This window comes from Carcharhinus amblyrhynchos, chromosome 1 (assembly GCF_965287045.1).
Source record: "Carcharhinus amblyrhynchos chromosome 1, sCarAmb.v2.hapA, whole genome shotgun sequence".
In the NCBI taxonomy this organism is placed as follows: Eukaryota; Metazoa; Chordata; class Chondrichthyes; order Carcharhiniformes; family Carcharhinidae; genus Carcharhinus; species Carcharhinus amblyrhynchos.
The window spans coordinates 77,206,602-77,221,219 of NC_137324.1; the positions used below are offsets into that span (position 1 = coordinate 77,206,602).

The 14,618-nt window shown below is 40.7% G+C and overlaps 1 protein-coding gene across 2 annotated transcripts in view; it reads left to right on the forward strand.

The window, feature by feature from the left end:
* dlc1 (DLC1 Rho GTPase activating protein) overlaps window positions 1-14,618 on the forward strand; it is a 442,424-nt gene that overhangs the window by 409,974 nt on the left and 17,832 nt on the right. For both annotated transcript variants that reach the window (XM_080187161.1, XM_080187170.1), the window contains 4 exons: window positions 998-1,069; window positions 2,950-3,031; window positions 6,545-6,608; window positions 10,189-11,609. In XM_080187161.1, the coding sequence (XP_080043287.1) occupies window positions 998-1,069; window positions 2,950-3,031; window positions 6,545-6,608; window positions 10,189-11,609 (1,639 nt within the window). The remainder of the gene's footprint in view (window positions 1-997; window positions 1,070-2,949; window positions 3,032-6,544; window positions 6,609-10,188; window positions 11,610-14,618) is intronic.

Consider the following 14,618-nt stretch of genomic DNA (forward strand, 5'->3'; position numbering starts at 1 on the left):
CAGGAGGGGAATGTTTAAAATGAAGACTAGGTTGGAAAATGAAAGTAGTCTAAGGAGTTTTTAAAGCAGAGCGAGTGAATAGAGGGAGCAGGACTGTAGTGGTTACATTTGGGAACATCAATAATGAAGAACTGAAAAGTGGTGAGAAGCTCAGTATTAGAGGCATGGAGGGGGTATGCAGGAAATTTAAAACTAGGCCAAAATTTTTGAGTCACCCCTCTAGGGTTTCCATAGTGTCTAAGCCGAGAGAGAGCGAGAAAGTCGGGAGTAGCATTCAGCCCACCCCTCATCGCCAAACTTTACATTACAGATATAGTTACCCCTTCAAAAAGCCAGCAGCAGCTTTGGGCCCTTGCAGTATGTCTCTCTGTAGTCAAGTTACTAGAGAGAATGAGCCTGATTTTAACTTGGTGCAAATGAGCAGATTTGAATAATTTAAAATCTTGCCTCAAGACAGTGGCCCTGAGTGGTCCTACCTGACCCAGCTCCTGCCAGCAGCAGAAAAATCCTGAGATTTTACAACTCTCCCACAGGACTGAGAGGAAAGTTGAATTTGACTGAGAAATGATGGGTGATAAATGATGTGTCGGGGTTCATAGCTGGCTAGAGAGCTGGCGAAAGACCAACACTGCCTCTTCTCAAGATGGCCTACAAAATCACATGCCTGTCAGGCTTTGAGGAGCCCACTGGGTGGACCTTCCTCTGGAACCAGGTCTCTGGGGTGGAAGTCCCCACCTAGCAAGAGTTACCAGCTAGTCAGCAGCTGGCAGCTCTTGCACGTAACAGGCAGCCGTGACTGCTGCTAGAAAAACATCCCCCCCACCCAGGGTGCCAGGGATCATGGACAAAGGGAAAGTAATATCACCTTAAGTGGCACTGTGTCGATTTTTCCTCTCATGTTGCTTCTGTGAAGCATGTGGGACATTTTATTATATTAAAGGCACCAAATCAATGCAAGCTTTGTTGTTAACTATGAGATGTTCTTTTTCCTTTTTAGAGATTGAGGCCAAGGAGGCATGTGATTGGCTGCGGGCAGCAGGGTTCCCCCAATATGCCCAGCTGTATGAAGGTGAGGCACCACATACCATAGTTAGAAACTAATACATATCATCAGATAAAAGTTGACATGAAAAAACATATTTTTGAGTCTTGTGGTAACTATTAAATTTACACCTTAAAGACAGGTGAAGTTTCCCACTGTGCACTAACCACAGTTCTTCTATTTAGATCACTCAAAACCACAACACATTGATGGCGATTATTTTATTGCCTGGGGAAAATTTCTGAAGTTTGTTTTGGAAAACCTTTTTAGCAGACTAGCCCATCATTTTAAGTTGTGGTATTGGAGATGTTTAAAGCTTCACAAAATGAAAGAAATGAAAATGTTGAAGGTAGATTTTTAATTATGGTTTGAATTGAGGATTTGGGAAAGAAAAGGATTGAGACAGCTCAGGTTCACTTATGATGACCCCCATATTTGAAAACTCTGACAGTCTGGAATCACATAAAAAGAATGTGTCAGAGGATCCATAGCTCAGCAAGGAATCAGTGCTTCAGGAGAGAGGAAAACTAACAAATAAACTTCATAAACATTTTCCTCTGGTATTAAGAGATTTCATAGAATTGTTACAGTGGAAAAGAGGCCATTCGGCCTATTAATTCTGCATTGACTGTCTGACAGAGTAACTTACCCAGGCCCTTTGCCCTGCCCTAACCACAGAACCCCACATGTTTCCCATGGCTAATCCATCTAACCGACGTATATGGGACCCTAAGGTGCAATTTAGGATGGCCAATCCACCTAGTCTGTACATCTTTGGTCTGTGGGAGGAAACTGGAGCACCCCAGAGAAAACCCATGTGGACACAGGGAGAAGGTGCAAACTCCCACTCAGACAGTCACTCAAGACTGGAATCAAACCTGGATCCGTGGCGCTGTGAGATAGCAGTGCTAACCACTGTTCCACCGTGCTGTCCTTTGTTGACTGATTATGGAAATGAAAGGATTGAAAAGAAATAGTTTGACAGAAAACAATAAGGTGATAATGTGTGTTCATGTGACTGGCTGGGAAATGAGAAAACTTCCAAATTTCAACAGGTACCAGTCAATTCTTATAGTACTGTGCCTATGAAAAGCAAAGAATTCATTCATTCCAAAAGATAATGTGGTTATTATGAAAAATAAATTTAAATGAGGTTTGCTGCCCTTTAACATTCCTCTTGGCAGAAAACCCTAATTTCTGTTTATCTTGCGTGATTTGCTTCTTGTGGTCACCATTGTTAGTCAGTCTTTCCAACCCCCTAACTGAATTTAAAAGAACCGTACTGGATGGAAAGTGATCCCATAATAAGTGTAAATTTATCTAGTGCAATTATGGAAACAAAAAGCAAGTAAGCGCCACCGGGAATAGTTTTCACTTAATGACAACTCTTTCCCCTCACCATCGTGAGGTAAAAATATACAGCATTGCATTGATGCTTGATTGGTGGTGTTAAGTAATATTGGGGTATGTCAGTTAATGTACTAAACTAGTAACCCAAGTTTTTAAATTCACATGCCATTGTTGACTGTGAAATTAAATTGAAGAACTTTGTTAATTGTGTACTGACATTTTGATGGAATAACTATAAAAGAGGGAAGGTCTGAAAGACTGAGGATTTTCAAATCCTTTGCTTGCACCTTAATCCAATGACTTTAAGATTACTTATGATAATTGTATTTATTTCTCTCTGCATTGTACCCATTCCATGAATTCCTCAGATTTAAAATGCAAACTTTCGTCACATCTTACAAGGACTGTTCATGTTTTACTAGAATTTATACTGTTTACCTTGGTGGGTTAAGTTTTCTCTGTTTTGTAGACCAATAGACATCTGGCTTTATTATACAAAGCTGCTCTGATTAGTATGAATTGTGTTTTTCTTAACGTGAATCTTGATTACGCAACAGATTCGCTCTTCCCCATTGACATTTCATCAGTGAAGAGGGACCATGACTTTCTGGATCGAGATGCAATTGAATCACTTTGCAGGTAGGCATTGATTGTTAGACATCATCCCCTACTTTGTTCAGTACATGGCAGAATGATTGGAGGCCTCAGACGCAATCAGATTTTTTTTATCCATGGCAGTTCGCGAATGAAGACTTTCAAAATCTCTTTGAACATATTTTGGTCTTCAGAAATGCTAAATTATATAACTGCACCAACCAAAGCTGTGGAATAGAACAATCAGTCTATTCAAATGTCTGTATACTGGGAAAATTGGTAGGACACGAGGTTTCTGAGACAGAATAAAAAACAGGAAGCGCTGTAAATACTCAGCAAGTTTGGCAGCATCTGTGGAGGGTGAAACAGAAGTGACATTTCGAGTCGAATGTGCCATTTCTTCAGGGAGGATTCTAAGTGTGCTTTGTGAAGTGTGTTGGTGCTTCAGCAACATGTACTGTGGATAGGATTCTCTGATCTTGTCCCTGACTGGCCCACTGCAAGTAAGAACAGAGAATTTGGTATTCAAGCCAAAATTCCATTCACTTTCAGCAGCACTGGACAATCTCAGCCGTGACCAAGGACAGACAAAGCATGCCATTCATAGAGTATATAGGGGACAAGGAAAGGAGAGTGTGCAGAATGTAGTGTTACAGTCATAGCTAAGAGTGTAGAGAAAGATCAACTTTAAAAAAAGTAGGTCCATTCAAAAGTCTGATGGTAAGAGATTGAAGTAGAGCATTGTTAGAGAGTTTATAAGAGGTAGTGTACAGTTTTAAAAGCATAGGATGAAAGTAAGAGATAGAATTAGAGGGTATGCTGGGGCTAGTCACAAGAAGTCTCCATGCTCTGGTGCCATCTGACACTATCAACAATCGAAGAACAATACATTGTTTAAGATTTATAATTATAAAACCATTTCTTGTATTCATTTCATATCATTAGTGAGGCAAAGCTAATTTAACAATGGGGGTTAAATGGAGAAGCTCAGTTTGAAGAAGTATTTTGAACGAAAGTTATATGCCCCTCCTTCACATCTCCATTACCACTGCCCATCTAGTGAGGCTCCTACCTGCTATGTGCAATCTAACATTAAATCTCTCCCCCTCTCCTAACGATTGCTGTGTACTCAGCCAGTATAGTACTGATTTCAAGCTATTGATGTTTCCTGATCTGTAGCCAGGACTAAAAAGATTGTTGATCTCTGGTGATTATATGGAGCCAGCCACTAACCGACAAGAGCTGATAGCTGATGTTACTAGGATGGCTGTCTGGTTAGAGCACAAATTTCAGGGAAGTCTTTCAAACTCAGAACTTGAGTTTCAGGGACAAAATTAGTAGATCTCTGGAGATGTGAGGAGAGATTACTTCTAATATACCAAATTGGAGATTATTAGCGAGATGGAGGAATAATTTGCATTAAAACACCCAACATGCGCACGCGCACGCATGCACACACACAGACCCCTTTATTAACAGTCGTGACATTATTTTCAGAATATCAGATCGTAGTGATAACATTTATCTTGCTGTCAAAACATGCTAGAAATTAACTGGAACAATTTTGAATTAATGACATTGTCAAAAGATTGGTCAGGTAGATTCCACTGATAAAGCACTTAGATACTTTGTAACGTTTTACAAGAGAAAGTGATACATTTGATAAGGGAATACATTTTTGCATGTGTTGCTCACCTGGCTTTTAGAGGAATGTACCCCATCAGCGCCGTGCCTTTTTATTTTGTTTACCTTCCTGCCTCCATCGCTGTAGACACTTGGCTTATCTGTCACAGCTGACAGGAGGTTTGTGTGAATGTCAATGCACAACAAAATGTTCGAATTATCAAAGGCATTCTTATCAGGCAGGCAGTTCATTTTTTGTTTCCCACATCAAAGTAACCGGGGCTCCATAAGAGCACGATTGCACAAGGTGAGGAGACAGTAGGCACTAGTCAGGAAAAAGGAGCTGCTTGTTCTCATTATGTAAAAAATGATCATCGTTCCTGCCTAAAAATCCTCATTGCTGGTGAACATTCAATATTTCATTCCTCGTCTGAACTGAGAACTAAACCAAGAGTAAATGAACCCTTATGCAGCCAAAATTCACATCTGAAAACTGAAGGGGTGCAGGCGGGAGTACTTGAAAGTGAGATGATCCACAACAGGCCTGCACATCTGGAAGCAGTTAATATGTAATTCTTTCACTCGCTGTGGTACAGGATGGAAAGGAAGCCATGCGCAAGGACAGTACAAAAAAGTAGATTGATAGAACTGTTGATCTGCTGACTTATACAGTGGTGATGGTTGTTGAGGAACCTAAATAAAGGGCCAAGACTCAGGGTGCAGGACACCAGCAAGGGTGAAAAGGGAAGAAGACAAAAAAGGTAAATTGGGAGAGTAAGGGAAGAAAGCCAAGGGGAAAATAGGGAGTTCCAGTTTCGAGTTGGTGGGAAGGAATGAGCTAGAATAGAAAATGATGCCGAAAGCCTCAATCTTAACAGAAAAAAGAAATGTGTATATTATGTTTCATAATTTATAAACATTATCATTTTGATATTTTATGGACAAGTTGTATTGGAGATAACTGCAATCATGAAATAATTGAATAGCTGGAGTACTGTGTGCAGTTTTGGGCGCCGTACTTACGCAAGGATATTTTGGCCTTGGAGGGAGTGCAGAGGAGGTTTACTAGGCTGATGCCAGAGTTGAGGGAGTTGAGCTATGAGGAGAGGCTGAGTAAATTAGGCTTGTACTCGTTAGAGTTTAGAAGAATGAGGGGAGATCTCGTTGAGACATATAAGATGATGAATGGGATGGTTAGGATAGAGGTGGAGAGACTCTTCCCGCTCAGAAAGGATAGTAGGACTAGGGGGCACAGCCTCAAGATAAAGGGGGGGCGGTTTAGAACGGAGTTGAGGAGGAACTTCTTCACTCAAAGGGTGGTGAATCTCTGGAATTCTCTGCCCGTTGAAGTGGTGGAGGCTACCTCGCTAAATATTTTTAAGACGCGGGTTGATGGGTTTTTGATAAGCGAGGGGATTAAGGGTTATGGGGAGAGGGCGGGAATGTGGAACTGAGCCACGACGGATCAGCCATGATCTTATTGAATGGCGGGGCAGGCTCGAAGGGCTAGATGGCCTACTCCTGCTCCTATTTCTTATGTTCTTATGAAATAAGTTAACTGAAGTCTATTGCATTTTAATAATGCAATGAGTCTGGATGAAATGGAGTTTTTCTCACTTCTTTCAAAACAAAGTGTGTATACATTCCACAAAGTTACCAGGGGAACATGGAAAGACTGTGCTGTAATCAGGGTTGTACATTTGTTCTTTTGTTCTGCAGTTTCCCTACAGCACAGTGATTATCTGTCGAGTATAATGGATACTAATTGGAGCCTTTCATATACACATTTTTATGTAGATGAGCTCCACAGGCACTGTATAGAGCATATTCATGGTGAGGGGAATGGCAGGGGATGGGGGAGGAGAGAGTGGCTGGGGAAAGGATGTGCCTCTTGGTGCTGCTTGTCAATATTATTCTGTTTCTCTTTCTTTTTAGACGATTGAACACCCTTAATAAGTGTGCAGTGATGAAACTAGAAATCAGCCCACAGAGAAAACGAGTAAGTTTAACCTTACACAGAGGTTTTTCGCACAAATTGTTAATCGCATGCTAGATTTTCCAGGTTTGTTTATATTTTCATTAGTCATAGCAGCCGTCTTTTAATGGTGAAAGTGTTCCTGTTTAGCAAGGAATTATTCAACGTGCCAGTGGTGGCAGTAACATAATGTATGAATGGTTTGGTGCCCTGATGGGGTTCACTAATTTTCAATTGTGATTGTATTGTTTGAGTTTGGCATTGTCCAGGCACTTCCCCACAGGACAGAAAATCAAAGGTCATGTCCCTGTGGGCAAATATCAGACACCTCTCCACAATGTTGGTATGGGCCAGCGTTGCTAGTAGTGACTAGCCCACTCACCTAGGGCATGTACTGAGGAGCCGAAAGAAAGGGACCAATATAATTAATAAAAATGCAACACTAAAGTGAGAGAGAGCGTGTGTACACAGCAGAGCCTATATGATATCACTAATTCCAGAGCAGAATTTCAGTGTAAAGTGTTGGACAGAAAGATTACTATAAAAATAATTCTAATCTACATTTATTTTTGGGGAAATGTAGTTATTAGGCTTTAACTTCTGTTTTGAGGGAATGCTACATTTCCCTTTGTAACGTTTATCGGTCAGATTATGGACCACTGTTGTCACACCCCAAATTTCAGCTTCAGTTTCACAAGCCAAAGAGGTACTTCCCAATAACATGTACCAAGATTACAGTGTTGGAAATGCTTCTCTTTTCATGAGCTCTTCAAAAGCAGTCAGTGCTGCAGCAAATTGTCCTGTAATGCTTTGCACCTCAAAGTATTGCACCAAAGCATTACAACCAAAATTTGGCATCAAATCACATAAGGCAAATGACAAAAGCTTGGTCAAAAGGGGTAGGTTTTAAGGAGTGTATAACAGGAAGGAGGTGCAGATAAATTTAAGGAAGTCCAGAGCTTGATACACTGCTACTGAAGGAACATCCAGGAGTGGTGGAATAATTAATATCGGGGATCTACAAGAGGTTTTGAATTGGAGGAGTGTCTGGAAAGATTGGGGAGCTGAAGAAAGATAAGAACTAAGAGCAAGAGTAGATAATTCAATATGATCATGGGTGATCTCATCTCGACCTCATCTCCACCTTCCTGCCAGTTCCTCATAATCCTTCATCCTGCTAATAATTATGATAGGGAGGGCAAGGCCATGGCGGGATTTAAAAACAGGGATGAGAATTTTAACATTGAGGCATTGCTTAGTTAAGGATCAGTGTAAACAAACACAGAAGAATTAAGTGAATGGGACTTGCTGTGAATTAGGGTACGACAACAGAGTTTTGGGTGACCTCAAGTTCATGGAGACTGGAAAAGAAGTTTGAACAAAGAATTACCATTCAGTACATTTAGTTTGATCTGCTCCAGTCTATGAATTTGACCACATACATAATGAAGCTATTGCCCAGTGGTCTAAGGGAACAACAAATACTCCTGTTGATTTGTAAATAGGTGAGGGACAGAGATTGCCTGTTCATTCCTTTTGGTGCCACCCTGACTCAAATAGGAATGCATTTCAGCGTGCTTGAAAGTTCTTGCCCTTCTGTCTTTCTCTTGTCAGATTATGGTATTTAGTCATCGGCAAGCTACTGTGATTTGAGATTGGGGTAGATAAAGAGCACATAGGTATTTGCTTCTGTAAATATAGTTTTGTAAAACAAGTATACTACATAGTGTAATCTCAACTACCATCTAGCTCCAGTATATACAGATTCTAAGATCAAAGCTCTATCTCAATTTAAGGTCCCCATTACTTGTTACACAATGTAAACATCAATAAAGGATGATTTTGAGAAAAAGAATGTGTAACTCATTGCAGTTCTGTTTGCTGGACATGACATTATTCAAAAGCCTTGTCTTCCTCGTGCATTTACAACTTTACTGGAGAAATGCTTTCACACATTATGCTTCTCAAAATCCTGCAATCAGCAACTTGCATTATTCCTGGAATAAAAATAAAACCCTAACTTTTTGAAGAATAAATAGACAAGATTGTCAAAAATAGTGTATAATTATATGAATAGTGACCATCTTAAAAAGACAATTAAATCAATAGCACGTGGATGCTTGACAAATTCATATGATGCTTTCTGTCCACTATTTTAACGGAAGAATTCATTCATTCACTTTAATAAGAATGTCATGCAAATGCAAGAAGCATTTATCTGATCCTTGTCAATTACTATTTATAATCTGGAACAATATTTGTAAAGAATTTTTTCTGATCAATCTTCCTGTCACTTCTCCATTCCTGAATGCATCGATTGATATTTTACTGTTTTTGGTTCCAAAGGTACAGATTGACTTCCACTCGCTTGTTGGAAGTGGCCATTACACATGTATGAGCCTTGGCAGGGTGCGACATGCACATAAAACTATCAGACCTGGGTCAATTTAGTCTGTAGCATCAGTCTCAGTCACTTGTCATTAAATTAGTAATCACTAGAAGTTAGCAAGATAGTTGATGATATTAAACCATTTTCAAACTGAAGCCAAATATATATTTTTAAATTCGAAGTCACTTAATGCCAGTAAGTCACAATACAACTTATAGAATCATTGGTGCTTGATGTTTGAGAATGGTAATTAGACACAGTGTTAAATTACAGAGTGCTGGGTCAGATCTGAAACTCTCCAGGTTAGCTTTGCAGTGTCATCTGTAACAGGCGACAGGGGAGGACCCTAGGGCATGAACTGTGGAGATTTAATGGCCATGTGTCGCCATCTCATTAGTCACAGTTGGGAGATACAGAAGTCCTGAGACAAGTGCTATAATAGTCAAAATTGGATAAGGCTTTGAGATACGTTCGTAATTACCATTCAGGGAATTATAAAACAAGGTAGCTGTTAGAAGGGCCTTGGGTCATTTGTGAAACTGCATCCAGTACTTTGTTCCCTTACTGGCATTCATTAGTGCTGGGGAATGAGAAATGTTTTCTGTCTGTAGTGGGGGAAACGACAGTGGCTCATGTCAAATACAATCTTAAAATGTTGACTTGCTGTGACAAACAGCATCAACTTTCAGAAACACAACCCCATTTACTAGATTCAGGCCCAATCAGAAATTCCATGGAAAAGAGAATGTTACAATACACACTGTTACTCAGGATCTATGATGTATATTGACAATTTTATATAGGGCCATTTCATCATTTTATTAGATGTTGCCTTTATCTCTGTCGGTCCCTCTGGACAGGAGTTTTCTCTGCTGTAACTTTGTTGTGAAATAAATACATTTTCCACAGAAGTTATAGTGACAAATCAAGGGCATTCTCAGTTTGGGCATCCCAAAATACTATCTAAAATAAGGTTCCGTGATGAGAAGTATAAAATGTTCATTCTATTTTGTTTATTCAGCAAAAGGAACTACTAAGTTAGGTTTCATTTGTTTGTCTAACAATGATGCTGTATATTAATATTTAATAGTAGCATATTACTCAAGGGGCCGAATGGTCTACTTCTCCTATTTCCTACATTTGTATGTCTATTTGCATCAAAATGTATCTCTGCACTTGAGTATTCTCTCCCTCACAGCTCATATTTTCTTTCAGAGTGAAGATTCGGATGAAGATGAGCCTTGTGCTATCAGTGGGAGGTGGACCTTCCAGAGGGACAGCAAACGATGGTCACGGTTGGAGGAATTTGATGTTTTCTCACCAACCGAAGTTACAAATGGCATTTCTGCTGAGGAAGCTTTGCTGAGGAATGCCGTGAGTAACGAGAGCGTACTGACTGATCTCAGTGAACGGCAGGAAGTGGCATCCATTCACAGTGCTAGCAGCACAGAAAGCAATGGAGCAAACTTACAAAAGAACACAGAGAGCAAAAGGACAAATTCTGAGATCAGTGTGATCTCCTCGGGCACCTCTGTTACCCATATTGAGTCATTCGGTACTCCCCCTTCACCAAAGAGCCTCTCTGGTCTCACATTCAATGTGAAAACTGAAAGGAACACAAAATCCAAGGCCAAGAGCTTCTTGAAGAGAATGGAGAGCCTACGCATCAAAAGCTCTCACAGCAAGAAGAAACTTCCTTCAAAAAACAACTTGGTCATCAGTGGACCTGTACTGCAAGAAGGCATTGATGAGGAAAAATTGAAACGCCTGAACTGCATTGAAATAACTGCACTCAATGGCAACCACATGAATGTTTCCACAGTACGAAACCAAAGTGTTTCTTATTCTACGCAAACAAGCAGCAGCAGCAGTCAGTCGGAGACGAGCAGCGCAGTCAGCACACCCAGCCCCGTCACAAGAACACGCAGCCACAGCACTTGCAATAAGCGAAGTGGAATGTATTTGGAAGGCTTTGACCCTTTCAGTCAGTCAATGCTGAATGACACCAGAGAGCGGAATTTAAAGAATGAGAAGGGTATGGAAGAGGACATCATCTTCTATATACCAGAGGATCACAAGCCAGGCACCTTTCCTAAAGCACTTTCTAATGGCAACTCTTCCCCCCCAGACGGCACTTCTGTAAGCTGGAGAAATGGAAGTTTTCATGGACATAGACACCATAGCCTTACCAGGGAGAGCAGTGCTGACAGCTCAAAGGAATCTAGCTTTAGACGGAGACGAAACTCATGCAGTTCTTCAGGCAGCCGCCTTAGTATCTATGACAACGTGCCAGGGTCCCACCTTTACTCCAGCACTGGTGATCTGGCAGATCTTGGGAATGAGGAGGACATTTTCCCAGAACTGGATGACATTCTGCACCATGTCAATGGACTACAAAGGATGGTGAACCAATGGTCGGAAAAACTCTCTGATGAGGGGGACTCAGATTCAGCAATGGACTCTATTTCCCCTTGCCCATCTTCGCCCAAACAAATACATCTGGATATTGAAAATGGCAGGGCCTCACCTAGCGATGTTGACAGCACTGGGAACTCGATCACTGAAACAGAGGATCATTCAGTAATCCGAGAAAGGAGGGACTCGGGTGTTGGTGCATCACTAACAAGATCTAACAGGTCAGTAAAATCATGTGTACTTGCAGTTTCTCAGATAGTAAGCTATACTGTACCTTTGGCTCAAGCATGGATAACTGACAGCTTTCCTTTGGGTAAAAAAATTAAAAATAATCCTGTTTCTCATATGCTAGTTCTCAGGTTATGTCCAGGTACCACAACACTAAAAAAATCAACATTACACTAGGCAAATTCTTTAATTTGATGAATTCTGAATAGTTTTTTCACAGTAAGTATTCGTAGAATGAACTTAAAAGCTTGAAAATTATCTTTGCAATTGATATTTTTAGAGGCATTCTGTCTGCCACATCTGTTGCACCCACTCTCAGATCCATTTCCTTTGGCCAGATGGAACTCTTGCTTCCAATCTATCCCACCAGTGATGCTGAAGAATATTAAACGAAGATCGTTCCACCCACTCTTGAGCTTCATGTTCCTCCCAGCGCTCACATCATCTCATGTACTTCTGCAAGTCAATCCTGCTTATAAATGAACATTCATTCTGTATCGCTCCTTACCATTTATGGCCTCCTCTTGTGTTTCTCCTTCCTTTGCCCCTATGATTTATTGCCTGATCCCTATGACCTTACACTGCCAACTTTCTTCTTAGTTCATGCTTGGTATTGCTGGCCATTCTGGCATTTATTGCCCATCCCTGGTTGCCATGAAAACTTTCTTAACAGTTTGATGCAACTGAGAAACTTGTTAAGACACTATAGAGGGCAGATAAGAATTGGCCAAATTCTTGTGGGACCAATGCAACATATAAACCTGATTAGGAATGGCAGGCTTCTTCCCTAAGGGTCATTAGTAAATCATTTAGGTTTCAAGGAACAATCTGTAACTTCATGATCACTTTTTAATTGATATTTCCAGTTGATTATAAAGAAATCCAAATTTTCAAACTGTGATTGTGGGTTTTGCAACAAAATTCTCTAGATTATTATTGACATAATCACAACATCACATTTACGTTGTATGCCAAGTCAGGCTTTAGCCATGTGTACTTGCAGTTTTAACTCCAACAAGAAAATGTTCTGTTACTATTGAAATTGGGCAGACACGTGAAGGGAGGGGTGGGAGAATTTTTCCGTCCCGCCACCATGGGAGTCGGAGCAGGTGGGACACATACCATGCAAAGGATGGTTGATATTGGGCAGGATTTTCCAGCCTTAGAATTGTAGAATTCATACAGTGCAGAAGGAGGCCATTTGGCCCATTGAGCCTGAACTGTCAACAATCCCACCTAGGTCTAATCCCTATAGCCCCTCCATATTTACCCTACTGATTCCTCTGACACTAAGGGACAATTTAACATGGACTGTGGGATGAAACTGGGGCACCTAGCGGAAACCCGTGCAAGCACAGCAAGAATACGCAAACTGCATAGGCAATGACCCAAGGCCAGGATTAAACCTGGGCATCTGGCACTGTGAGACAGCAGTGCTAACCACTGTGTCACCCCCCTCCTTGGTGCGCACGTAGCCGGAAAATCCCACCCCTGGAATCATATCTTAGAATCCCTACACATTAAAAGAGGGCAGATTGACTGTGGCAGAGTGATGAGTCTTCAGCAGAGGAATAACCAGTAAATAAGGTATGGGGAACTGTGGTGGTCTACAAGTATACAACACAACAGAGGGAGATCGAGGTGCTGTTGGTGGATACCTTATTCAAAAGCTCATGGTGTAAAGGAGCTGAACAAGACCAAAAGAGAAACAAGTTTGATTTTAACTTCACAGATAGTGATGGGTATTTGAAGAAAGTCGATGGAAGCAGTAATACCATCTACATTCGAAAGAGAGCTGAATGGTTTTATTTGAAAATCAGCAATAGACTAAGAAAATCCCACTGGCAAGAAGGGCTGGAAAATTCTAAACCATTGTGTATTCATAGAATCCCTGCACTGCAGAAGGAGGCCATTTGGCCCATCGAGTCAGCACCAACTCTTATCCATTCATGCTCTGTAACCCCATGTATTTACCCCACTAATCCCCCTAACCTATTCATCTTTAGAAAGTAAGAGGCAATTTACCATGGCCAATCCACCTAGCTTGCGCATCTTTGGACTGTGGGAGGAAACCCACACAGACACAGGGAGACCATGCAGACTCCAACACAGACAGTCACCCAAAGCCAGAATCAAACGTGTATAAGATGTTGAGAGGTATTGATTGGGTGGATTCTCAGAGACTTTTTCCCAGGGCTGAAATGGTTGCTACGAGAGGACACAGGTTTAAGGTGATTGGGCGTAGGTACAGAGGAGATGTCAGGGATAAGTTTTTCTCTCAGAGGGTGGTGGCTGAGTGGAATCGGCTGCCGTCAGTGGTGGTGGAGGCAAATACGATAGTGTCTTTTAAGAGACTTCTGGATGAGTACATGGGAACTTAACAGGATTGAGGGTTATAGGTAAGCCTAGTAGGTGGGGATATGATCAGTGCAACTTGTGGGCCGAAGAGCCTATTTGTGCTGTAGTTTTTCTATGTTCTATCCTTGGCACTGTGAGACAGCAGTGCTAACCACTGTACTAGTTGTAATATTAGTGCATTTAACTTTCAAACTGGCTAAATAATCCTTTCTTATGAAAATTGTACAATTCAATGCATGGATGCTTAAAATATTTCACTATAAACTAAAAATTCTGAGTCCAGAATTCACTATGGGCTGAAATGATTAAATAATAGCAGATACTTTTAAAACCATTAAAAAAAAAGCCAAATTACGTAGTATGGATTTAGTCTAAAAGTACTGCCACTTATGAAATCTTCTGTTACTATCTGCTTTGCTTCTTGCAAATGCCTAGGACAACTACTGAACTTTTGAACAGATTTGAACAGCAGTTTTAATATATTAAATAATATTTTAAAGCAATATAAGATTGCACGATTGAAGCCAGCAATACTATATTAGCTTCAAGTTACAAGCATTATGTCAGTAATTCTCTTAACCCTCCTTGACTAATTATGTAAATTGCACTTGCATTCAAGATTATTACCCAAAGGTAATCCAACT